Raw genomic sequence first — 26,838 nt, forward strand, 5'->3', positions numbered from 1 at the left:
ACACGCCCAGGTCAAACACAAACACGGGGCCTCTTCCTCATATCACACCCTGGGGATGGGGGGGTGAGGGCTGCGTACAAGGGCACGATCAGCTGGAGATGGGGCAGCACGGGGAGGAAGGGACCTGGAGGGACCCAATCAGCAGTGCCCCAGGCGAGGACTGCCAAGTCTTCGCCCTGCACCCCTCTCCCAGTGCATTGGGTGAAGGTCTTTTGCAACCCAGCAGTCAGTGTACATTTGCCATGTGGGGCAGAGAGCTGTAGTGAGAGCCCATCCGCAAGGGAGGGGAGCTCGGGGTCAAGGACAGCACACAGCCCTGCTGCTGTCTGCCTCTCCCCTCTGCCCACAGAGGCCCCGCAGCTCAGTGCACCAGCTGGCTGTGGCAAATGCAGTGATCCCCAAGGTGCAGGTGACCTCTGGCCAGTACACTGGGGTGGGAGGTCAGGCTGTAGGAGGCCGGCTGCATCCTGCCATCAGCTGGCGGTGCAGCTAGGGGGAGGCGGACCCTTCACTGGCTTCAGTCCGCGCTCCCAGCCATCAGCTCAGCCCTGCCTCAGTCGTGAGGCTGCCTTGTGCAGAGTGCAGAGAGGCCTGAGCAGGGGTCTGCGCTCCTCGGCACCCTTCTTTGCTGGGCCTCCAGCCCTTGTGACCTCCAGGGCTTTTCCTGCTCTCTGTCCTGTGAGTCTAGTTAGCTCAGAAGACCCCAAAAGCTGCAGCACGGCTTCCTCCTCTGCCCCACAGTGCCTGGCACGTGCCACAGCACAAAAGCACTACGGCCTGGCACTGTGTGCTCGGGCAGAACTGAGCCGGGTCCCCAGCAAGGGAACAGGAGAGGTGGCATGCCCCCAACTCCACAGAGGCTCTCCGGGGGCAGAGCTCAGCCAGGCTGGTCAGTGTCTTCCTGGCCAAGGGGTGCCAGGGCCTGGCAGGGAGCTGGAGCATGGCTTGGGTCTGTCCAGGGCCATCCTGCCCTGGCTTACACTCCAGGTCCTACTCTCAGGGCTACTGGTCCCTGGGCCCCTTGACCCCCAGCCTTGGGCCACCACTGTCCCTAACAAAGGACACCAGCTGTAACCTTGGAGCCTGTCTGGCCTCCTCCCTGCTTGGACGAGGTGGGACGAAGAGCAGCCAGCTGTGGGAGGGCAGCAGGGGAGTGCGCCCGGGGAAGGCTGGCCGCTCCTTCCAGGCTCCATTCCCACAGTGCCTCAGCACCAGCACTAAAAATACCCCTGCTAAACCCTCTCGCTCCTCTGGCCCCTTCCAAGGACATGTGATGCCCTGTGTCCCCAGGGCTCAGGGGCCCATGGGGATGGGCTGGTGCCCTCTCTCCAGGACAGAGAGGCTTATGGGCAAAGACAGGCCATGCAGGTAGCCTACAGCCAGTGCTGTGGGGGCTGCAGTGCAGCTGGACAGTGCAGTGTCACGGGGGTCCCCATGGACGGGGTGGAGATGCATGATGCCAGAAAGAGCTGACATTCCCTGAATGGGGCAGGGGCAGGGGGGGACCCAGTCCAGAGCTTCAAGTCCATCTTGGGCCCTCACCAAGCAGACGGTCTCTCAGTGCTGCTCTCCTGGGCCCTGGGCCCCGCAGAAGAGGACGCCCCTCTGGACAGGCTCCACACCCACCTCCTCCCCACCTGGCGCCCTCCCAGGTGGGGGCACAGGGAGCCTCGGCTGCTGACCCCCATCATCACAGCACCATGGACACCCCAAAGTTTCCGTGGGCCCAGTCTGCAGAACATTCTCCACAGAGGGCCTGGGCCCAGCAGCCACCCGGACTAGGCGGGATGGATATTCTGACATGACCCTGGTCTGACCCTGGGTGGCAGAGGACAGAGGGAGGGTGATGTTACCTCAAAGACAGGCCCTGGAGAGGTCATGGCCTCCCCAGTCATGGAGTCCCCATGGGGTCTGTCCCAGCAGCACACACCTCTCCTGCCCCAGCTGCCCACGTCCCTCACCCTGAACAAATGGGAGCCCCGGGCACCTGATCGGGGCAGAGGGGTGCGGGGTGCGGCAGCAGGAGGAGCTGAGTGACCACGTGGGGAAGGAAGCGGGAGCAGCTTTCAAGCCTCAAACCCTCTGAAGTAGGTCAATGTCTTACGAACAGCCTCACAAGCTCAGGGGCCCCATACATAGAACACGATGGGAAGGGAGTCCTTGGAGGAAGGACATGAGGCTGACGCCCCCAAAGCACAGGTGGGGCCGGGGGCGACAGGCTCAACCCTCCCGGGGCCTCCCCAGCCCCTCCCACTGCAGGGCCCCGCTCACCTGTGGGGTCCTCAGGGCGGAGGCTCTTCTTGGCGACCTCGGCCAGTGCCCCGAAGCCCAGACCCACAGCCAGACCTGCAAGGAGGGGACACGGGAACTCAGCGGTCACCGGCCGAAGCAGTGCCAGGCAGTCTCTGCTGCTGGTGACGCTGCAGGGAAACATGTTGGGAAGGAGGCAGCACGAATGGGAAGCTGGACCAGGGATGGTCCGTGGGCCGAAGACATGGCGATGACACAGTCACCCCCCTTGGAACTCAGCCACCCACTTCAAGTCTGCATGAAGAGCCTCCAACGACCTAGAATTGTGTCATTCAATTCACTGTCACAGGAAGAGCATCACCACAGCAATAAAAGGCACTCAGTAGTGGTAGCTGGGCCCTTCTGCAAAAGCAAAATATAGGGTGTCCCACCCAGCCTGCGACCAGGCTGGCTCTGACGGTGGCCTGAGGACGACAGGGCACCTCCCACCCCCCCACTTCCCAGTCTTCGAAATCAAAGTTCATTAACACCTCACTTATCCAAAAATCAGTCACTGGAGGACCCCGACTGTTCAGTAGAGGCCCCCGAGGAGACCAGAAGGTGATGCTAAGGCCGGCGGGAAGCCCAGGAGCAGCTCAGGGCCCCCCTCGCTTTAGCCCCAACCCCAGCACTGCCCAGCACATGGCTGGCAAGGCCGGAGGGAAGAACGCACGGATGGGCACACTGATCCCGGCCAGGGGCAGCCACCAAAGCTACCCGGGCCGAGCAGGCCTCGGGGGACACAGGAGCCCCCACACCCGGGTGGGCACGCAGTTGCCCGGGGACCACAGCAGGGCGCTGTGCTTAAGGGACAAGTGTCCATGTCTCCCAAATATCCTTCCATGATTATGCATTACTTTTATGAAAAATACTGAACTCATTAAATTTTAAAAATCTAAAGAAAATAAATTTAAAATGTGTTTCTGCAACACATTTTGCCACTACAAGGCAACAATGCCACCTCTTCATCTCTAGCTGCAATGGCACCGCCAGCCTCCTGGGCCGCTGTGACAGCTGCACAAGTCCACAGGAACGACGTGCACACACCAGCCCAGCACGTGCCAGCGCTGCAGACCATCCGCCCTTATCATCATGATCCCTGTTCCAAATGGTTAACCCCCACCGAGCCATGTATGCGTGGACATTTTCTAGCAGCCCCATTAAAAACAGTAAGAAAAAACAAGTGCAATTTATTCTAATAATACATTTTATTTAACCCAATGCTATGGTTTGAATGTCCGCACCCAAACTCACGTTGAAACTTAATTGCCACTATAACAGTATGAAGAGGTGGGACCTTCAGGAGGTGATCAGGTCACCAGGGCTCTGTGCTCACGAATGGGTTAAAGCCATTATTACAGAAAGGATGAGTCTGGTCGGTTTCCTCTCTGTCTCATGCACACCCTCGCCACGGGATGCCTTGCACCATGGGATGGCCCCGTGCCATGTGCCAGCACCATGCTCTGGGACATCCCAGCCTTCTTCCCATGAGCCATATAAACTTTCCGAATCACTCAGTCTGTGGTATTCTGTTACAGCAGCAGAAAATGGACTAAAACACCCAAATCCAGAATACCATCATTTCAGTAAGTAATCAATATAAAAAGTATTAGAGATACTTATATTTTTGTGTGTGCCTTGAGTGTTCAAAATCCAGTCTGTATTTTATACTTGCAGCTTATCTCATTTGGACCAGTCACATTTCAAATGCCCAGTGTGGCTGGTGGCTCCTGTGTAGGACAGCACAGGGCAAAATGCACCAAGCTCTGGCAATCACAGGAAGAAACCAGTTGTCTGGAAATGGCCCCTAGGTGTGACAGCCGCCCATCAAGGGCATCTTGTGTATTGGGACAGAGGTGCCAGGGTCTGGGTGCCTGGTAGGTACCCCGGCTATGTTTTCTCTCCGACCACGCCCCTCAGCTCCAGAGGGCACGGGGCACAGAGCTGGCAGCCAGAGACACTGATTAAACATTAAGCCCCGCTGCCGGCCCACCTCCACTACCCAACACACTCTCTGACTCAGCAGAATAAATGGTAACAGGAAACATTAACCTTCCCACTGTAGCAACCTTTACCAATTGCCTCTCTGTGTCCAGAGTCTTCTCTGCCTAGCGTGAGTCTAAACAGCCTACAGAAGAGGCAGGTGGCATCACAGGTTATCCAGCCTGGCCATTATGAGCAGATGCCACAGGTGGGGGGAGGGGAGGGGATACACCGAGCCCCTCCTTCTACCTCCTTCTGCAGGCAGAGGTGTGTCCCCCACCACCCCCAAGCTGGACCCCCCTCAAATGCTCTGTCACACTGTTCTCTGGCCATTTCTAGGCTCCCAGGCAGAGTCAAAGCTCTCCAGTGGCAAGGGCCACTGTTATTAAACACCAAAGGAACATTCCACAAAGAAAGCCTCAGGCTCCTTCTGTGGCCCTACATGTCCCTCAGGACCAACCCAGTGCCAGGCCGAAGTGCTGCCAACTGACAGGCAAGACTCCCCACGACAGGCAGGCAGCCCAGGTGGTGAAGCCAGGCCCAGCCAGCCAGCAACCCTGACCTTGGCCTCACGAGCTCCTGCTCTAGTGAACCCAGAATGAACTGGCTCCCCCGCCCCCCTGGCCCCTGGCTTCATGCGAGTCTCAGGACCCCCAGTCATGCTCACTCTTCACCCAGAACCACGAGGTACCTGCAGGCAATGTGGGGAAGATGGATTCCCTGGGTCCTGCTTGGTGTGACTTCTCGGAGCCCAGGCCCCCCAGCCAAGGGACTTTCTCCCTCAAGTCCCTCCAGAGGTCATAAGAGGCAAACAAGGCCCTCCCTTGAGCGGTCACTCAGAGGTTTAAAAAAGCAAAAAATAAAACCCCTTTCAGCAAACAGGGCCCTTCCTAAGCAAGCTGGATGAAAAGTGCTTACGAGTAGGAAAGAGTAAGTAAACGTTCCTGTGGCTTCGGCTCTACCTGGCAGAAACTCTAGGCATGTGTACAGAGCAAGGCTCGTGGGAGGTTCCCTGCAGCAGCAAGGGGCAGAGGGAGATGTAAGGATAAGGCGACAACGACGTCACTCACATGGCACTGCTGTGTGCCAGGTACTGTCCTAGGCCCTGCTTTTATCAGTACATTTCACAAGCTTCTGATACAAGACAGAGTCCCTGTAGAAAAGGCAGTGGGGCCGGGAGATTTCCCTTTGCTTCAGGGTGTCTTGAACCCTCAGTGATTCAGTCTCCTTCTCCATCACCACCAGGCTCTTTCCAGCCGCCCAGCCCCAGAGGAGAAGAGGGGTCTGGGGAGGGGCCCCAGCCCACAGCACGGGAGGACAGGGAGGAAGGAGCGGTAGAGGCCGCTTCCTGTGGCTTGTTCTCGCAGGTTTGCAGGATCTGGCCTCCAGTCCCAGAAATGGACCTGTAGAAGGGGGAAGACCTAACAGCCCCTCTGCTGGCTGCAGGGCAGGGGCCTAATTACGGGGCGTGTCAGGCTTAGACTTCAACGTGCAAGACAGAGGCCTGGGCTCTTGTCCCAGGGCAGTCACAAACAAGCATATGGCCCAGGGCAACTGGCCGACTTCCTGGCTCAACTTCCTCATCTGTAACTGGAAAGAATAATAACTGCCCTTGTCTCCAACACAGAGCTTCTGAGGGAGCAAACTATACAGAAAAGCCCCTTTTCAAGAACGCTCCTGGGAAAGCAGAAACTACGCTCGTGCATCCCTGCCAAGGGTGCAGAACTTCTCTGGGATCTAGACTAGTGCATCTACCTTGCTGCGGTCAAAGTGCACCCAGGAGAGCCCTGCTGGCACTACATGAAAAGCAGTGAGTGCCCTCAGGAAAGCAGGCTGGGGCTCTGCGTGCCACTCCTCGAGGGGAGGCCAGAGCAAACTGGTCTGTACACAGCCCTATAACAAAGGGGTATCATACCAGCAGGTCAGAGCATATAGCACTGCCACAGGGGAATATGTGGATTTAAAGTGTTCTAAGGTACCAGCATTACTGGGGAAGTAGTTAAAAATAATCACTTATATTGTACTGTGGATGTACTTAAGGATGCATGCTATAATCTCAAGAGTAACCGCTAAATAATAGTAGAGGAATATAAAACATAAAAGCTAAAAACATGTACAGAGAAAACATGTCTTAAAGGTAAGATGTGGGAGAAGGGAACATAACAGATGGATCCAACAGTAAACAAAAAAATAAGATAGTAGATATAAACCCCAATACATCAGCAATTGCATTAAATGGATATTCCCATTACAAGACTAAGATTATCCATCTATACTTAAAACACAAAAAACAACTATATACAAGAGGTCTTCAAAAAGTTCATGGGAAGATTTGTATGACCTTTTAATTCAATTTTTCCATGAACTTTCTGAAGTGCCTTGCCTACTGCTCATGAAAGATACACTTTAAATATAAGAACTTTAAAAAGTTGAAAGCAGAGGGAAGGAAAAAGAGCTACCATACAAACATTAACCAAAACAAAGCTGGAACATAGTTATAATCATATCAGACAATGGAGACTTTCATAAAGATAAAAAGGGGCATAACATATAATAAAGGGGTCAATCACCAGACTATAAAAATTCTAAATCTGTAGGCAACCGATAACATAGCTTAGAAACATAGAAAGCATAAATCAATAGGCTAAAAGAAGTATGTAAATCTACAACTTTAGCATATGACCTTCAAATGCCTCTCTTTGATAGAATAAGCAGACCACAGAAATCATTAAAAGGTCTGATCAATTTGAATAATAAACCAGACTATACAGACAGATCACTGCTCCCAACAATGTTAAAATTCTTTTCAGGTACACATGGAACATTTACCAAAATATTCCCATTTGGAGTCAATGGTAAAACCCCTGTTTTATAGAAGGGAAAACCAAGGTAGGGCCCAAGGTCACACAGGAAGCAGGGCTGGAATTACAACCCAGATATTATGATGACCCAAAGCTCAGTTCTGACCCCAAATCCAATATATGACCTTATCTTTCAAACCATTCTTTAACAAATCTAACATCCACAGATCACCCTGCCCACAGCATTAGAGCCATATTGTCCCATATCCAAGTTGGACTTAGGACTCCTGCCTCCATTTCAATATCAAAATGAACCACTGGAACTGGTTCAAACCTTTGCCTTTGACCTCCATATAGCTGAATACTGCTGTTAACCACCCCAAACACTTGTCTGGGTGACTGCAGCAACCCTGCCTCCTGAGATCTAGAACAATCACTTTCCTTCGTATCTCCAGAGTAAAACTTCCTAAAGCCTGTCAGCCTACACCTCAAAAACCCATCACCCCTATGAGGGAAAGAAAGGCTAAAAGAGTTTTCTAGGAGAACAAAGTAGAGCAGTGGTACTTCCAACTGTTTAGACAATGACTCACCAGTAAACCATGATTTTCACATTGCAATGAAGAACATACTTAAATAGTATGTTTATACTCTCAAACAAAAATATTTTGGCAATGTATATAGTTCTTTCTAAGGATCTGTAATATTGATCTGATCTTTTCTATTCAATTGCATTCTGTTTAGCTTATTTTTGAAGTGTTGGTCCTGAACCACTAAACTGATTTCACACTCGCTTAAGGGTCATAACCTATAGTTTGAAAATATGTGGGTGAGGCAGAAGGCCCAGAATTCACCCCTGGGGCCAGAACAGCACGTTCTTTCCTGACCTGACTCCTCTTTGCTCCCATCCTGCCTCCTCCAAGCCTGAAACATTACCTGCCAACTGCTTGGGCAGCAATGTGGGCATCTCTGAATCACAGCTGTGGGCAAACTTCCATCACACAGACACCCACAGACGGCTCCAGGAATCAGGCCGCTGTCAGCAAAAGCTCAAGAGGCTTCTGATGGTGCAAAGCACCTACAAGATCAGGGGTTCCCCTCACCCCAACCCAGGCTCCCTCTGGCTGCCCACGTCCCCCACCATTGGAAACCCTGGTTTTTCTCCTACACATCTTCCTATATAACCCCTTCCAGGTCAGTCTCTGTCTGCTTTAACCACCCAAAAGGGCCTGACTTTTGCCTACTTCACCAGGACTTTATGGTGTTTCACCAAATTCTAGTTCACCATCAAGACTTTCCTTCTGACCCCCTTCCCCAAACAGAGCCTCCCTTACCCCCACTGCCGCTCCCTAACCCAGGAGAGGATTGCACCCATCCTAAAATATGCAAACTCAGCCTTCTGGGGACAGGGCTTGCCACAGAATCTGAAGTGAGGGAAACGGGGGTTATAGAGAAAGACTACAGATGTAAAATAGGTGGTTCCTGCCCTCAAACTCACGGGGGAAAGGCGGGGCTGGGGGGAGAACTTCCGTTCAATATTTTAATAAGAAATAATAAATGTTACCCAAATACTAGCCACTGTACAAAGCAAAAGCACACACACAATAGCGGGTCTTCATGACCCACGTGGCACTAGGATCAGCATGAACCGAGCAGACCTCTGTTATGTACAGCCTTGCAAATAACTACTCGCCCAAGGCCAGTATATGAATCAAGCTGCCAAAACTATTGCTTTCGTTAATTATATTGCCTGAGGACAGCTGAGCATTGAAGAAATGCACTTCCAGAACTCCATCATCCTACTGCAAAGGAAATGGTACTTTCAATAGGAACATCTTGGTCAGTAAATAAGCAATAGATGTGACAACACAGGGCCATAAAAGCAGATACAACTACTATAAAACTTCACTGTAAAATGATCCTTCAACTCGTATAAAAACAGCACAAGTGTACTGGACGCAATGGCTACTCAAACCTCCAAAGAAAAGCACAGAGGAAGCTCACAACACTACAGTGCATTGAAATGACTTGAAATGATGGCAGCTCAGGGCCACAGCATCTTGTCATTATTTCACTGACAAGCTGCAGGCCTGTGGGATCCAGCAAATGGGCTCCCCAAACGGCTGGTCCCAGGGGCAAAAACACCCTGTTTAGGAGCTGAACAGCCCCAGGGAGGAGCTTGTACTCACTACCCGCCTCCTTCCTGCCAGGCCAGAGCTGGAATCTGGTAACTGCATCACCCAGCGGAGAAAACATCCAGTCCCCCAACAGCTAATGCAACAGCAGGCACTGCCACCTGCTCCCCCATGTCCTCTTCGGGACATCGCTGAGTCCCCACCCATCCCACCTCTATGCAGGCCCCAGGGTGGCACTGGCGCTGCTTGGCCAGGATGGGCTGGCAGGGCTGGGGAGGCGGCACGGGCGCAGTCACCTTACCTCCAAAGTTGGCCAGCCGCCCAATCCGTGTCACTGGCACCTTCCGCTCACGAGCCCGTTCACTGAGCTGGAGGGAGGAAAGAAAGAGACCTTGTGGGATCAGCAAACAGGACCAACCTTCCGGGGCTCTCGCTGCCCCCCACCCCCCACACACCCAAAGCCAATGGCGCTACCAAGAGGCCTCCACGTTCCTAAACTGCCCCGAGCTCGGCATCCACAGAAAGTCCCCATGTGAGTGGGACCCTCCCAGTCCCGCCTGGGGGACCCTCACGGACACACCATCTGCTTGTGCGGCTTGCTCTCAGGGCTGGCCTTGGCCTGTCGGGCCTTCTCAATGTCCTCGGCCGTGAGGCCCCCCACCGGGGACTGGTCCTGGTGGAACAACCTTCGCTGAAAGCCCGTGGCAGAGAATGACTGTCGGGGGTCGGCAAAGAGCCTCCCGTGGACCCCAGGCAGGGGGAAGGCGGCCCGGCCCGGGAGCCCAGCTTCTCTAAAGGGGCCGGTGGCAGCGTAGGCAGGAGCGGGGCCCTCGCTGGGGGCATGGCCCGGGGACGGAGGCGGCGACAAGTCGGGGGCAGAGGCTGCAGCGAAGTCCGTCGAGGCTCCCGCCGCCTGTGGCCCTGAGAAGTGGAGCTCCGACTCCGGGCCATCGAAGCTCTCAGGATGAGGCTCAGCATGTCTCTCCTGACCCTACAAGGGACAAAGGCCAGCGTGAGAGGGGCAGCAAGCAGCCAGCGGCTCTCCCTGTGTCCCCTGCCACCCGCTTCACCCTTCCAGAAGTGACACCGATGCTACGCCCAAGGGCCCCGCACCCTTCCCAGCCTGGGAGCCAGGAGCCGGGTGCCAGTTCTGCTTCTGCCAGGTGTCTGCTGATGCCCAGCCGGGGCCAGGCCAGGTGCACACGGTGGGGACCAAGCTGGGGCCCCAGGGCTTCAGGGAGAGTAAACCAGGGTAAAAGACGGGCAAGCTTCCAGAGGTGGACACAGCCAAAGGCCAGCAAGAGGGGCACACGGACAGGGACCACCTGGCCCCTGCAGCCGCACCTCCCTGCACATGTGGCACTTGCCAGGCTCTCGCTGGAGCGGTGGCTGCAGCTGGGACCAGGCCTGACCGTCCCCAGGAGCTCGGGGTCAAGGCGAGGAGGGGGCAGAAGAGACACCGCCTCTTCCCTGTAACGGCCACCGAGGCCTGACCTTCGGGCCCAGGTTCTTTCTACTTTTGAACCAGGAGTGACCGTGAATGAGTTCTTGAGCCTTCTCTGCCACATCTTCATCTGAAAATAGGGCTCCCCAGTGCCAGCGTCACGTGGAGCCACAGACAGGGCTGGGAATGGCGTGAGGTGGCTGTGACTGCAGCAGCCCTGACTCCTGACGGGGCCCGTGGCCTGCACTCCCTGGTCCCCCTGAAACAGGTCACGTGCTGCCTATGGATTGTGCACAGGTGGCAGGAGACACGAAGCCCTCTTCTAAGACTCTGTAGGACTAAAGAGACGGGAGGAGAGAGACTGGCTGTTACTCTGCACAGTCGGGAAACTGAGGCAGCGATCACTGATGGGCCTGGGAAAGGCCACCAGCCAGTCAACAGTGTAGCAGGGACCCAGAGCCAAGGCGTGCCCTGCTGGCCACACCAGGCCACCTGACAGCTCTTTTCTCAGTAAAATAAACCACACTGAGAGTCACCGGACCCCTCACAGATGGCCAGGGAAGCCCCGGAGTGAGGGTGTCCAGGGCAGGGACATTCCCTCTCCCCCCATGCTCCCATGGTAACCACCTGGCCCTGTGTTCCTAATACCTACTGATGTGGTTGCAGGGCCCCAAGGGCAGCAAAGGGTCCCCAGTGTCTCGGTAGGATCCAGCCTCAGTGTCTGCTCAGTGAGTAAGTGAACAGATCCCTTGAGGAGCTGGAGGGGGACAGGGTCTCCGTCCTCTGACCCTGGGTGCCCTCAGGACGCTGCATGTGCAGGACCAAAAGGAGCAAACTGGGGACGGTCGCCTGCTTGGGGGCCTCCTGCCTCCGAGGGATGAAGCCGGTGTGGCCTGTCCCTCCCACTCATGGAGGCTACGTGCTGTACCACTTCCGGGGAGGCCAGTGAGCTGCGGCAGCCTCACTTTCTGAGTGTCCCCCAGGCAGACACCCAATGGGAAGGCGGTGGCTCCTCACCCCAGGAGGCACTGAATGAGGCAGCTGGGCCACAGCCCAAGCTTGGCACAGGGACGACAAAGAGGGGCATCGGGGCTGGCAGCAGGACAACAATTCTGGTCCTGTCACTTAATGATCACAGGTCTTGTGGCAAACTGCTAAGTCTCAGTTTCCTCATCTGAGAAATGGGGTAAACCTCCACCTGCCCCAGCCCCAGGACAGCCGTGAGATCACAGGTACAAAGACTTCTGAGAGCTAAAGGTATACACATGCCATGAGAGACACAGTGTCAGCGAGGGACCCTGTGAGGGCAGGAGGGAGGGGCTGAGAGTTCTGAACCCGAGACTGGCCAGAGGCTTGGGGACCGCGAGACCTCACGGGCTGGAGGGTGACGGTCAGGAGGTCGCCATCCACAGAAGACAAACAGGGCCCTGCTCTGCAGATCCCCACGTGCATCCCATGGGCCACCAGGATGGGTGCTGGCAAATGGGTGGGGTGGCAGCCCTGCTCACGGCCACCCCTCCAGCACTCCCGTTTCCTTGGATGTAGGATGTCGCAGCCTCCAGAACCTCTGCACAAAAGGCAATCTCCGTCCCAGACAGCACGAGGGACATGGGAGGCTGGAGGTGAAGCTGCCCTCGGCTGTGCTGTGCAGGACAGCCCCTGACTCAGGTGCCCAGAGACCCTCAGCAAAATGGAGGAGAAAACTGAGGCTTACAGGCTCGGTAGGAAGAGCAGTCGCTGAGCCAGGCTGATCGCCACGTGGCCCAAGATGTTTCACTAAATTCCTCTGTTCAAGCCCCACCCCCACACACATCCGCCCCCACCCCCATGTGATGCTGTTAGGAGATGGGGCCTTTGGTGGGTGATTAGGTCATGAGGGTGGGGCCCTCATAAATGGGACAAATGCCCTTCTAAAGGAGACCACAGAGAGCTCCCTCGCCCTCTCTCCACCATGTGAGGACACAGTGAGAAGACGGCCATCTATGCATCACCAGACACCGACCTTCCAGAGCCTTAATCTTGGACTTTCCAGCCTCCAGAACCGTGAGCAATAAATGTCTGTTGTTTAAGCCACCCGGTCAAACCCTCCTACGCAGCTGGAGGGACTGTAAATTGGTGCAGCCACTATGGAAAACAGTATGAAGGATCCTCAGGCAACTACAGATGGAACTGCCATAGGATCCAGCCGTCCCGGTGCTGGGTGTACACCCAAAGGAATGGACATCATATGTCAGAGGGACACCTGCACTGCCATGTTCATCACAGCTCTGTTTACAGTAGCCAAGAGCTGGAACCAGCCTGAATGTCCACTGACGGAGGACTGGATAAGGAAACTGTCGTGTATATACACAATGGAATACTACTCTGCCATGAAAAGGAATGAAATTCTGCCATTCACAGTACATGGATGAACTTAGAGAAAATTATGTTAAGTGAAGAAAGCCAGGCACAGAAAGAGAAATACCTCACGTCCTCAGTCATAAGTGGGAGCTAAAAAATAAACAAATGAAAAAAAAAAAAGACACAACAATCACAACAACTCCTTGAACTTCCAAAAGAAGAGAATGGAACTGAGGCCAGCAGAGGTGTTGGTGGTGGTGGTGGGGGGGGGGTTGGGGAGAAATTGGTAAAGGGCTGCAGAAAATAAATGAACAAACCACCCAGTCCTCACACAGGGCAGCCACAGCCTCACACAGGGACCCCGCCCTGCCCCAGAAGACCAGCGAGACACACAAGCCACTGGGCTCCCCGGCCCTGGTCTCACGGAGAGCACGCAGGCCTCTTCCTGCCAGCACCTCCCCGCCACCAGCCTGCTTACCTGCACCTGCCCCAAGACCACGGCCATCTGCTCCACGGCCGTGGACTGCAGGGCCCTGGCCGCCAGGATGAGCTCCCCACCGAGGCCCAAGTGCTGCAGGTGGGTCTCCAGGGCTGCCCGGGCCAGCTTGGCAAGGCCTTTGACCACCATGATGGCGTCCCCCAACGTGGCAGCCATCGTCCAGGGCTGGAAGAGAGGAGGTCAAGTCAGGGATGGGGTTCCCCACCTCACACTGGCCAGCACGACACCGCCACTGGCGGGAGGCTGGCTGCTGGGTGTTTCCACTGATCTCCCTTCTGATCCAGGCTGACCATGAGAACAGACACAGCCAGGGCTCAAGGTGGCTGCCTCGCTCAGGTCACTGGGCAGAACTAAAGACCGTCCTCCATGTGCGGTGCCCTCAGGGCTCCCCACCTTCCCTCCCCTGGGCCTCACAGCCACCCTGTGAAAACTTGGAGTGCAGGGAAATAAAGTGATGTGCAGCATGACCAGGACTTCCATCGGTGCTGACTCCCACCCCAGCGTTCTTGGTCTGGACCAAAGCCACATGCCGGGCCGGGAGCACCCCAGTCTGGGGACAGCTCCCTGCAGGCCCGGGGCTGCTCAGCACGGCGGTGCCCCGACCCAGACCCGCAGAGGCTGGTGCCGCCAGTGCCTTCCCCAAGGCTCCTGCTCTGCCCCACGGAGCCTGTGACAGACACCCACAGACTGAGGGACAACCCAGGCCAGACCCATGGTGCAATCAACTTGGAAGATCCTGACCAGCATTAAAAAGACAGCACAGAAAAGCACATCAGGGAGCAGCGTGGGGAGACCTGTCCCCTGAAACTGGTTTTGCTTGGTTGTGTACCCTTCTCTCTCCCTCTACTGTGTCACAGTACACAACGTGCTTCTTCAAGTCATCAGGGTCAGAGAAGTGACAGCCACGGTGCAGGGCGTGCTCAGCCTGTGGCTGTGGCATCAGTCACTGCTGGGGCTGCGTGCTGGGGGTTAAGACAAGCTCCTGTTAACATCCTGGAGGCTGCAGGAGAAGACACGAGGACGAAAAGGACAGCAGGAGATGCCCCCACTGAAGCATCCCTGGAGCACTCTGGCCAAGGCAGGAAGGGCTGGGTGGAGCAGTGAGCGGGGTTAAGTCTGAGATAAGAAGTCAGAAGCCAGAGAGGAGCGGGCTGTGGACGCACTGCGGGCTGGGAACCCCAGGAACAAACAGTGCCGGCCGCAAAGGGCCAGACACGCCCAGGACGCAGGTGTGGCCGGCAGAAGGGAGGGGACGGTCACTGAGACACCTCCTGGATTCAGTCTTCTCATCGCATGAACTCACACAAGCCCAGATGGAAGGCCAGGTAAGAGGGTCCTAACCAGAGCTCTGGGCTCTTCCGAAGACGTCAGGCTCTGTCCCGTCTTTGCGGGTCGCAGACCCAGTCACTCCAGGGATTCCTGCCGGGATCTTCGGCTCTGCTCTTGGGCACAGGATAAAGCTACTTTTATTTAAAAGAACTGTGGTGACAGTCAGAGAAGCCCACTAATGCACAGGAGCCCTAGACCACCTCCACCTTCAAAGGACAGCAGCAGCCACGCGCTGGGCGGAGAGCTTTCCACACAGTGTCACTTCCGATCTTCATAAACGACTCAGTGACATAGGTATTTTTCAGCCAATTTTACAAATGAGAAAACCAAAGTCACAGATGTTACCTGGCCATGGTCAAGCTGCCCTCGCCTGCTCTGTGCCCACACCACGCTTAGCCCACCGACTCCAAGGGACCTCCACAGAGACAGGGCACCAATGACCGCCATCACACTAATCAAAGCCAGGTAGGTATGGGAAGGTGACCATACCTTTGAAAGAGATGGAGAGTGGGGCAGGGAGCTGGCCCAGCCCATCACCAGGTGCCATTTCACACCCTGGGCTTTGCTCCGGCTCCTGCACTTTCTGGGAATAAACAAGGGTGAGCCCCACAGACCAAACCGGGAAGAGGCACGTAGTCAGGGCTCGCATGCAGCTGGCAGCAGCTCTCAACAACTCCGCAGCCCCTGGCCACCGCCCCGCTCCCCACAGACACCACTCCATTCACCGCCCTCAATTCCAGAGGGAAGAGCACCCACCAAGGCCCACTAGACCCTGGGGTGGGAGGTGGGGGACATTTGTTCAGAAGGACCCTTGCTGGTGGCCCCAGGACCATCGACCACACCCCACTGCCCCAGGGGGCCCCAGACACAGGCCTTCCCTGGCTCATCTCAAAACCCAATCCAGACAACCAGACAGGAGTCTCCCATAGACCACAGCCCCGATAATTCCCAAACCTCACCTTGCCCATACCTGATGTCAAATCTTCTCAGAACTTTCTACTAAGACCTACTTAGTTCAGACTTTATTTTCAGGCTTACAACAAATGCTGCAGGAGCCTTCCATCCAAGTTACCACAAGCACATACTAAAGTTTTACTACGGCAAGGCTGGTAAGTGATTCTGTGGCCCATTTACCCTGGTACTGATAATTTGGCCAATTTAGCCCGCCTGGCCCACTGCACAGATGGGTATTCAATTCAAAAACCCATTTCTGGTCCTGCACGCAGCAGTGATACGGGACTGGGACTCACCGAGTCCTAGTTAGTCCAACCCTAACACAAGTCCAGAGCGGGCTGAAATGATACCCAAAACTATTCATAAATGCTAAGTAAACTAACCAAAAAATTTTAAATTCCTGCATTTGGGAACTATAAGAAGTCACTGTTGTTACCAAACAGAAAGGAGTTCACCTGCCGTGCACAGTCCAGCCAGTAATAAATCTGTACACAAAGATCTGCTGTACAAAAGATTAGCATTTATTGGAGGGTGCCAACCAAGGAGAATAAGTCAGCTAATGTTGTACTTGAATTCCTCAAAGGCTTAGAATCATAGTATTACAAGGGTAAATTTTGGGAGCAGGGGTCTGGGGTCATGCTGGATTTTGATTGGCTCGCAGTGCAATCAGTAAAGCTTGACTGATGCCTTCCCGGCTTCTCAGGGTCTGGCTGGTACCTGCCTTGTAGCAAGGCTGCAGTTCCAGGTTGTCTGGAAGACAGCTTGACACATGTAAATGATGTCATCCTGCCTCATAACCAAGGTTCAAAATGTCAAATAACCGTGGGAAAAGAGGGAGCTCAGAGAAATGCATGCTAAGTTAGCCTTTATGCCTATCTTATATCCTGTAAGGCAAATGTGCTCCTATTTCTGGGGATTCAGCTAGCAAGTCTGCCTTGCAAACTTCCTTCAAGGCTGAGGCCTGCTCCAGCCCTGGGAGAAAAGGATCAGAGCATCGATTGTGGGGTCCTGCTGTTACACTGTCACTTTCAGTATTTTTCTTACTGTATTTTCCTGGCTTTTTCAGTTCATATATCCAACTTTCAAAACAGCAAATAATTAAGTCATCTAAAAAAAGTGCACATTAAAAAGTACTTAATTATGCCTTCTTCCTGCTTAAAGGGCTGCATTGTACCCACCTACAGAGCTCCCGAGTGGGTGCCAAGTCTCACCCTAGAGAGTGGGCACCAGGTCTGGGAGGAGAGGTGACAAGAGCCAGTTTCCCTGCAAGGAAGGTCCCATATATGTGGAAATCACCACCGCAGAAATATATGTTCCTATGTACTGCGAGGCAAAACCTGTTTTTCTCAAATAAACAATCACTGCTAAGAAACAGATGTTGCTAGTACACACAGGCTGTCGCTTGTGAGCAGTTGAACATGTGGATGTGTATTTCAAAACTGTGCCTGTAGCTACTACCCTCCTTTGACAAATATTTACTGGATTTACATACCATGCGGGGGCTGGACCCAAACCTCCCTCCCTCCAAAGTGAGCCCTAATCCACACTAGGTACTTTCTTGCAAGGGAATCTCTGCCAGAAGGAAACACCTTTCCAGAACTTTTCTTACCTTTGGGTTTACAAAAATTGCGTCTCAACCCTACTTTGAATGCACTACAATCCCAACATGACTCATAATTCAACTCTACAGAAATTTTGCTGCAAACCCCTCCAGCAACACACTGAGAACCAGGCACCCAGCTACACCATCAGCAGCGTCGTCCTGACTTTAAATAAGTCCAAAGGCTCCAAAACCCACTTAATACACCAAGTCAGAACCCTCTCAGCACTGTGACTTTGTCTACAGGTTATCAGAGCCCTCGCTGAGATCATCAGCGCCCACCACCCCCTGCTCCAAGCTGCTGGTCCCTGAATGGGTTTTGGGGACCTCATCTATGAGTGACACAGAAACAGGGTGTTCTTGTCCTTTGTCCTCCTGGCAGAGAGGCCTTCCGGAAGGTCTTGGTGCTTATCTGCTCTCCTCCAAGGAGGGGAAGGCCATAAGTGCCAGCTGACCACAAAGTAACAAAGCGGTGGGGTGGGGACGGGCACTCACGTCTGGGAGTGCCACCAGCTCAGTACTATTCCACAAGAAAGAGCCATTTGGTCGTCCCTTCAACACACATTCACTAGCATCCCCTCCCGGTGCCCTGGGTGAGTCCCTGCAGGTCCCGGGATGAACCTGCCCTGGCCCCGGTGCTCACAGCTGCGGTGGCATGCAGGCACGTCTATTATGGACACAGATACCTGGGAGGTGGCCAGGGCCCAAGTGACACTGACACGCAAGAACTGAGGCAGTTGCAGAGGTGGTGGCCTGAGCAGGTAGAAAAGGCCATCCACAGAGCCTGGACACGGGGTCCCAGCTGCTGACACTGAGCGTGTTAGCCAGTCTCTTCTGTCCCTCCCGAGTAGGAGAGGGCTCTGAGTGGCTCACCAGTCCCTTTTCTGGTCCTAACATACTATACTGCTATAGAGGAAGTAAATAAAGATATTGTCTAGGGAGAGAAAGAACTGGAATCAATGCAGCTTCCATCCCCAGGGACGGAGACCGAGAAAGCAGCTCAAGGCAGCATCCCCTGACATGAAAGTCCTCAAGCTCCACGGGGACGTTTCTGGAGACTTTCAGAGACACCAAGTCACCCACGCTGGAGAGGAGGTGGCAGACCCGGCATTCTGATCCCACCTGCATGTCAGCTGGAATCGGCAGGGCAGGGGCGCCTGCAAATCTAGTCTCCGAACTCAAAAACACCCAGCAAGGGATGCCCACCTGGCCAGGCACGTTAAGCTGGATCAGCAGGAAAATGAGTTGTGTTCTTCTTAAAAATAAGTAGAACAGGCAATCCTGACAGGCATAAAGCAAACGAAGCATCACGTGCTTGTCCACTCAGGACCCACGTGGGGGTGGGGGAGGGTCCCCACGTGCACCCCGAGTGCCCCCTGCACAGCCAGAACTCCCCATCTGTGACAGCAGGCCGGGGACGAGGGCTGAGTTTGATCTGCTCGGTCACTATGAAGCACGGCTCTGTAGGCCACCCAAGCAAAGCAGCAGCACCTGCAGCTCTAAAAGCCAGGGCCCCCGCCTCTGGTCTCTTCCTAGTCACAGACGCCACCAAAGCCTTGGAGTAGCTGGTGTGGGAACCCAGAAGCAAGCCGCACAGAAAGCCCTTTGTCCTGGGGACTGTGTGAACTGGGGCAGAGTGTGCATGGAGCAGTCTTCTCCAGGGCAGGCTTCGTCCAGCCGTCTGCTGGGCAGGTCACCTCAATGTCCCTCAGCCACTGCAAGCTCCACATGTCCAAACCTGACCTCACCATTCCTACCCCACCCTCCCGGGGCTCCCCATCCTGAGGAACGCCACGACCCCCCACTTCTTTCCAGGCCTTCTCACCTGCTCTAGTGCACCTGGAAGCTTCCACCTGGGCAATGCAGCTCTGCCCCCAGCCTTGCCCTTGTGATGCCTTCCCCAGGCTGCCACTGGAGCAATCACTTTTTTAAAAAAGGCAAATCCCAGCAAATCCCTCCCAGGCTTCGTGGCTTCTCCAAGGTTCCTAAGGGGCTGAAAGAACCTTCTTGTCCTAGCTCTCTCGGCCTCCCCAGCCTTATATGTGCTGTGTTCCCTGCACTGAGTTTGGGTTCCAGCCAGGCCAACCCATTCTTGGAACCCAGAGGGACTACCTCCTGCAGGCCTGTGCACACAGCACACTTCCCCTCCTGCTCATAGGTCTCAGCTCAAACACTGCCTCTTCCAGGAAGCCTTCCCAACACGTTGCCAGCACCCTGTGCTCCCCGCATCACAGCAGTGGCCACGTCCTGAGTCTGCTTCTGGAACTGTCCCCCCCCCCAAGGCTATCCACCGCAACGCTGGGACCACACCTGTCTCTCCAGCACCTGGCATGGTGCTCGGGACAGGGCAGACTGGTAAATATTTGTTCAGTGAAATGAACTTGGCCAGTCCCTCCAAGGTTCCAGAAAGCTTGCCCTTCCGGGACTGGCTCACACCTACTCACAGCTTTTAATCTACATACATAATCACAGGCCTCTGAGGAGCCTGGGCTGAGGCAGGGGTTCTCAAGCTTCAGGGGACACCGCAGTCATCCAGAGGACTCATCAAAACACAGATTGCTGGGCCCCACCCCCCAAGTTTCTGACTCTGTAGTCTGGGGTGGAGCCTGGGAATGTGCATTTCTAAGTTCCCAGGTGCTGCTGACACTGCGGGCCCCAGGAACTTACTTTGAAACCCCCGGTTCTGCAGGCAGACGAGGAAGGGGAACAGAGGTGGCTCCCACCTAAGTCCAGGCAAGTCCTCTCAGCTGAGACCCTTCCTAAAAGTCTCTACCTGCTACCCCTCCCCAAAAGTCTGGCTTTGCCCTTGAGGTGGAAATCTTACACTTGCCCCTTCTTGTTCCATTTTCAAGAAACTGAGAAAGGAAATCAGAAGTGACTGAGCTTAAAGACAGTGACCCACAGAACTGGCCACCGAGGGCTTTAAAGACTGTCACTTCAAGCGCTCTTTGGCAAGGACTGTTTAATGATCTCCCGGAGCCCCAGGCAGGGGCTGGCAGGTGCTTTCTTTTCCTTCCAGCCAAGAACCATCTTTCACTTTGGGCATGATCATTCTCAATTTCTAGCCTGTGTGGACACTGAAAAGTTCCTTTACATTCTTGAATTTTTCCCTTTTTTCTTTTACTCATAGAAAAAGGAACCACGAGTTGACTGTTTCCTCCCAGGACTCAGAAGAACATACGTGTCACGGAAAAAGACAAACTTCTGAACCAAAACTCACAAATTTCTGCAGATCTGTCCTTCACCTTGGCCTTTGAAATCACACCCTTGGGAATATCTTAGGCAGCTCCAGGCTTCCATCTAGTGAGGTCCAGCCTCAGGGGCTGTCAGCAGGTCCAGAAATATCCTAACATGCTATCAGTTTTCAAAGGCAACCGAATACATGAAGAAGGGCCCAGGGGAAGGGAAAGGGAAAAACAGTCTCCGTCCTTCCCCCGTCACCCAGCCCAGGTGGTGACAAACTTCATGCTAGAGACAGGCCACCGAAGAGTCTACCCTCTGAGCGCTCGCTGCTGGCTCGCAGCTTCCAGGATGTCTGAAAACTACGAAGAATCCTTCCAAAACCTTTTCGGTTGCATTCTTTAAAAATAGATGTGCATGATAACGGAGCTACAAGAATGAAAAATCACAACATTGTCTCAAATTGGTTAGCTAAATAGTGGCATGCCCATGGGATGGAAGGCTACACGGCCACTTAAAATGACACCGTGAAGGGAGGTACTGACAAATAAGGAAGTGTATCATATATTCCCATGTGGAAAAAAAAAGCAGGTCACAAAACAGTATCATCCTTCCTTTCGGAGGAGGAGGGAAGGAAGGAAGGAAGGAAGGGAGAGAGGGAGGGAGGGAGAAGATAGAAAAAAAGCCCAGGGCAGAGTGGGCAGAGGGTCAGGCAGATCGGAACGCTATAAATAATACTTCTCCACATCCTGGGTTAGCCACTGTCCGGCATCAGAAGACAAGCGCCCCAACAGGCCTCCAGGCAGGTGCAACGCGGCCATCCCACTTGGGGAAAAGCAACTCAACGGTCTTTCAGGACAGTGGTGGAAAATCACTTGGCACAGGCAGGCAGACCTGCTGCTAATGACAGCTGGCCTCTGCTTTAAAAAAGGTGGAAATAATTAATGGGGGCTCATCCCCCCTCCCCAAACCAGGATTCTAGTTTGGAATTATGTAATAGGCACAGTGACCACATGTTCTGAACCAAAAATTAAGACACGTAATATGACTGGTGGCCTTCTAGGGCAGGAGTCAGCGAACCACAGAGCTCAGGCCAAATACAAACTATTTTTTGTAAATAAAGTTTTATTGGAACACAGCCTGCTCATTCATTCACACATTGTCTATAGCACGTTCGTGTACATATATACTGCCTATGGCTGCTCTTTGAGGTGGGGGCTACAACAGCAGAGTTAAGTAGTTGCAACAGACCCACGGCCCTCAAAGCCTAAAATATTTACTATCTAGCAATGTTTCTAATGTTTACTATTCTAAGGCAACAGAGTAAAATAGAGCCATAACTGTCTCAGGAAACCCAGATGGTCACCAGACTTGTATGAGAGCAGCCCAGTAAGGCTGGTGTTGGGGGCAAGGACCCCCCACCACAGCTCTGCTCCTGGCCCAGAGGGGATGGCCTCACCTCACCAGACACAGAGGCCCCCAGGTCGGAGCTGGGCAAAAATAGGGGCTCTGTATTGATCGCCTTTTACTGGATTGTCCAGGGCAGGGTGGCTGCTCATAAAGGACTCAGGCCTGGGGGACGAAAGGGGGCGTCAGATGCCAACTTCCAGCCCATCCCTCCTTCCCCCTCCCCCCTCCCAGCCATGACAGCCGCCACCAGCGTCCCCTCTTCCATTATCAGTGCATGGCTTGAGCCTGAGCTGATATACATTCACACACCATCTAATCATGCCTGCCTTCCCCCACGTCCTCGGCATCCTTAACAGGAGCCCTGTTGCCAGGCGAGTGCCGGGCATGGGCATGTGTATGGGGTAGGGGGTCTCGTGTGGGGTAGACACAGGCAGGCAGGGGTGCACACTGTTGCCTCTACCCTAAGCCCATGCAGAGCTGTTTTTGGCTCTGGGACAGTGGTGGCCTCATGGTTGAGAGGGCTGAGCTCCTGACTGCTCACCAGGGACCCCACGGGGTCTATACCCGCAGCCCTTCGGATGACTCAGTGGAATCGTGCCTTATAAGGAGGAGTTTCTGAGCCTCATGCTGTCTTCTAGGCTAAGGACCTCATGTTCCCCTGAAAGCTGCTTCTGGAGTATTGGGATTTGCTTGGAACTGTTTAAAAATTATACACGCTTGTGCTAACACACACAAGAGCTTGTTCAGCAGGAATTCTGATGCTCTCTCAGCCCCCAGTGAATGTAACCAGTTACCCAGATGTTTTTATTTTACGAGGAGTGGAACCAACACAACGTGATGATAAATGTAGCTGCTTTCTTTTAGTACAGAGCCTGGCATATACTAAACTAAGTTCTACTTAGCAAGGAGACGTATTATTTCAATCACTGCTAAAAGGTAGGTCCCATTTTACAGATAAGGGCACTAAGGCACAGAGCGGTTCAGTAACGTGCCCAAAGTCGCACAGCTGGTAAGGAGTAAAGCTAGGACCTCAGTCCATCATGGCTTAGGAGCGAGGCAACCTGTTTAACAGACAGGAGGAAAAAACAGCCAAACTGTGTTGCTGATGTCCCAGACCACAAGCCTCCACTCTCCATCCACTGGGAGACTAAGACAGTCTTGGGATTCCCTGGGTGTGGTGCTCTGTGGGGGGCACTGGGTGGGGGGGCTACAAAAGCAGCACAAGGCAAAGTTCCAGCCTCTGATGATGGTTCAGAGAGGGGCCTAATGCTGTGAATAAACCCGCATGGGCCCAGAGCTCCAAAGCACAGGCAGGCGACACAGAGGGTCCCAAGTGGCCTCTCCTCCCTCTAGTGAGCAAATTAACTTATTACAGACTAGGCTGTTAAATGCCAACCAGCCAAGTACGACGTGCTGACGGCAATTTCCTTTTCTGGCTAAAAACCCACTAAAGTTTTCCACTTAAAACATTTAAAAATATTTGGCTCAGGAAGTGACACCAGAATTGCACCTAAGATGCTCTGGAATTAGGTGACCTGGGTCCAAATCCTGACTCTGCCACTGACTTCCTAGTGTGACCTAAGTCATGAAAGCTTATCCTTGTGCCTCAGTTTCCTCCTTTGTTTTTGAGAGGACTGGATTAGATAATCCATATAACAGCATTTAGAACATACAGTAGGTACTTTAAAAAGCCATTAGCTGACGTTATTATTATCATTATTATTACTGTCGCAGCCACACAGACATTCTGGAATGAAGTTCAGACTTGGTGAGACCAGAGGGAGCATGAATGAGATCAGTCTGGATGAAACTTTTATTTATGTTCCGGCTCTGCCTGCTGGGGACAGTGTGAATCAGGGAGGCAGGCCAGGCCAGGGCAGGACCAATGCGGTTTGTATAGCACCGCAGCGTGCCGCACCATGCAGGACAGACATCCCGAGCGCTGGTGACCTGCTGGGAGGGCCTCAGAAACAAGCAGGACTCAAACACTGCTGGGATCCTTACCACTCTTAAGAGAGAAGACAGCCTGGGAGGCTTTTGCCTGGGCATTTTGGGGGGAGGAACAGTGGAAGGAAAATCTCCTCTCACTTCCACAAGCTCCCCAGCTCCACACTACGGAACCTTCCCCTGCCAGATCCATCTTCCTAAATTCTATTTTCACCATGTCATCCCTTGCTGTCTACAGAATAAAGTCCAAACGCTGAGTCTGAACTTCCAGCCTCCTTCCTGGCCTGCGCCTCCACCTGCGCTGCGTGAGCACCGGCGCAGGTGAGCCCGTCCCTTTCCCCCTGTGCATCTGAAAACCCACCCATCGGCAGGAGGCCAGCTCGGGGCTGGGAATCGGCTCTGCCCAGACCAGCTGGGCCACCCCAGGCCCATTCCTGGCCATCCTGTGATCTGTTTCCTCCCTGGAAAAGACAGCAAAAGCTCTTATGCGTGTCCAATTGAAACAGAGGCGGATGTACTTTGAAATGTACAAAAGTACCATAGAAGTTCAAGGACATATTCTTATTCAGGCCCTAACCTGACTCTCAGCCTTCCATTAAATCTTCCGTCAGCTGCTCTAAACCTTCCAGCGCTGTCAGATCTGGCCCTGCCTTGTAAGTGATCTTGCACATGGGTGTCTTTTCAGCCAAAGTATAAGCTCCTTGTGGGGAGGATCTCGTCTCAGACACCTCTGACTCCCCCCGCAAGACTGATCCTGCCACACACAAATTACAAGTGTCATCTGCACTCACAAAACCACCGCTGTACAGGAAAGTGACTAAGGACCCTGGAGTTGAGGTTCAGGGGTTTCTTCTAAAGTGAAATCAGACATTTAAAGGGTTTTCTTTAAATATGGCCAAAATACTGTAGGTGGCTACGGTAAGGTGAATAATGGTCCCCCAAAGACATCCACGCTCAATCCCTGGAACCTGTGAATGTGTTACCTGCAAATGGGACTTTGCAAGAGTGATTAAGGATCCTGAGATGGGGAATTGTCCAGGTGAGCCCAAGGTAATCACAAGGGTCCCTATAAGAGGCATTAGAGTCATAAGAAGGACGTATAGGACAGAAGAAAAGATTAGAAAGATGCCATTGTGAGAAAGGGGCCACAAGTCTCTAAGGCTGAAAAAGGCCAGGGGAGGGTTCTGCCCTGGAGCCTACAGAAGGAAACAGCCCTGCAGACACTCTGACTGTCAACTAGTGAGACCTGTTTCAGACTTCTAGTCTCCAGAACTGTAGGATAATCAATTTGGGTTGTCTTAAGCCACTAAATTTGTGGTACTTTGTTATAGCATCAATAGGAAACTAATACTAGTACAGTGGCTATTTTTTTAAAAGGTAAATCATTGGGTTGGGGAGAGGGGTTGTATTCTAGAATATTTTCCAGACCATTCTTCTAAAATAACTTTATTTGGTCACTCCACATAGTACTAAGTACCAAGTGCCAGGCACTGTGCCAGGTGCTGGAATAGCCCATAGGCAGCTCAAGACACGTTCTTGATGACAGAGAGTCCTGCTGGCTTTCAGTGTAAATATTCCCCATTCTTCTACAAGCCTCTCTCTCAGGGTCAGTTCAACATCAAACCATTATTGAGAGCTTACTGAATGCCAGGCACTAAGCACAGGTTTTATATTCTTAATCCTCTGAAACACTTTCACTTCAAACAATATCTCAATGAAATAGTAATAACAACGACTATTTATTATTCCCCTCTATGTACCTGTCACTTTATATTACAGTTGACCCTTGAACAACGAGAAGGTTAGGGGTTCCAACGCCCTGCACAGTCGGAAATCCAAGCAAAACTTTTGACTACTCAAAAACTTAACTAGTAAATAGCCTGCTATTGATCAGAAGCTTTACTGATAACACAGTCGACTAACACATATTTTATATATGTATTATATACTGTATTCTCACAATAAAGTAAGCTGGAGAAAAGAAAATGTTAAGAAAATCTTAAGGGAGAAAAAATATATTTACAGTACTATACTGCATTTATTGATATCATAAGTTTACATCGTCTGTTTACAAGATGAATGGTCTGTCAGTACCTACAGCAGTATCGTCTTATATGATACAAAACACTGTAGCTACTATATGTATTACTAACATGAGACATCAAAAATGAAAATATAATGTGAAAAAGAAATTCATATTTATTTACTGGTATAATGATTCACACATTGATAATGAAGCAGCAGCAATATGATTGTTTTATGGTGGTGAGATTTGAGGTGCTCAGTTTCCCTGAGTCCGGTCCCAGGCCACTCCCCGGAGTTTCAAACCACTCCCCTAGGTCTCAGGCCCCACCTTTGGGCCCTCAATTACTGTTGCATGTTGTACCTATTTTCAGCACCAAGGGGGGAGACTGAGACCACATGAGGCAAGTTTGATCAATTTCAGTGGTCGAGCATGCTCAGTAAAAAGGAGTCTGTCCTTGAATAACCTTCCACTGGAGGTGCTAGAGAGCATTGAGTATATTTTAAGCATACTTGCTGTATATGCTGGAATTTGACCACTCCACAGGTACCAAAAGGAACAAACAGCATACACAAGGCTAGAGTTATATAAGAGATACATAAGTGGGGACCACCCCCTTAGTTAAATATTCACAGATAGCATGAATATGTATAGATAGCCAACTATAAAAGGTGGAATCTGGGACAAAACAAGGCTGTGGCTTACTTTGAGACAGCCTGAAGTTTGCCTGTGAAGTGTGTATTCCTTATTCTTTACACTGAACCTGCTTTCGCTTTCTACTATGACTCTGCTCTTGAGTTCTTTCCTGTGGTAGAGTCAAGAACCTGGTAGAAGACAGAGCTGAGGTCTGCTATCCAACCTCCCCAGATCCTCTCCTCTGGTAACAGTAACTTAGTGTAATCTATAT

The 26,838-nt window shown here is 52.8% G+C and overlaps 1 protein-coding gene across 3 annotated transcripts in view; it reads right to left on the minus strand.

Annotated features, from left to right (window-relative positions):
- The window catches only part of COQ8A (coenzyme Q8A), a 40,193-nt gene that overhangs the window by 5,548 nt on the left and 7,807 nt on the right, over positions 1-26,838 (minus strand). For all 3 annotated transcript variants that reach the window (XM_063082742.1, XM_063082744.1, XM_063082743.1), the window contains exons 2-5: positions 13,468-13,653; positions 9,786-10,196; positions 9,507-9,573; positions 2,272-2,346 (exon numbers count right to left, since the gene is read on the minus strand). In XM_063082742.1, coding sequence (XP_062938812.1) covers positions 2,272-2,346; positions 9,507-9,573; positions 9,786-10,196; positions 13,468-13,644 — 730 coding nt within the window. In that variant the 5' untranslated portion in view covers positions 13,645-13,653. The remainder of the gene's footprint in view (positions 1-2,271; positions 2,347-9,506; positions 9,574-9,785; positions 10,197-13,467; positions 13,654-26,838) is intronic.

Source organism: Cynocephalus volans, chromosome 18 (genome assembly GCF_027409185.1).
Source record: "Cynocephalus volans isolate mCynVol1 chromosome 18, mCynVol1.pri, whole genome shotgun sequence".
NCBI classification, from domain to species: Eukaryota; Metazoa; Chordata; class Mammalia; order Dermoptera; family Cynocephalidae; genus Cynocephalus; species Cynocephalus volans.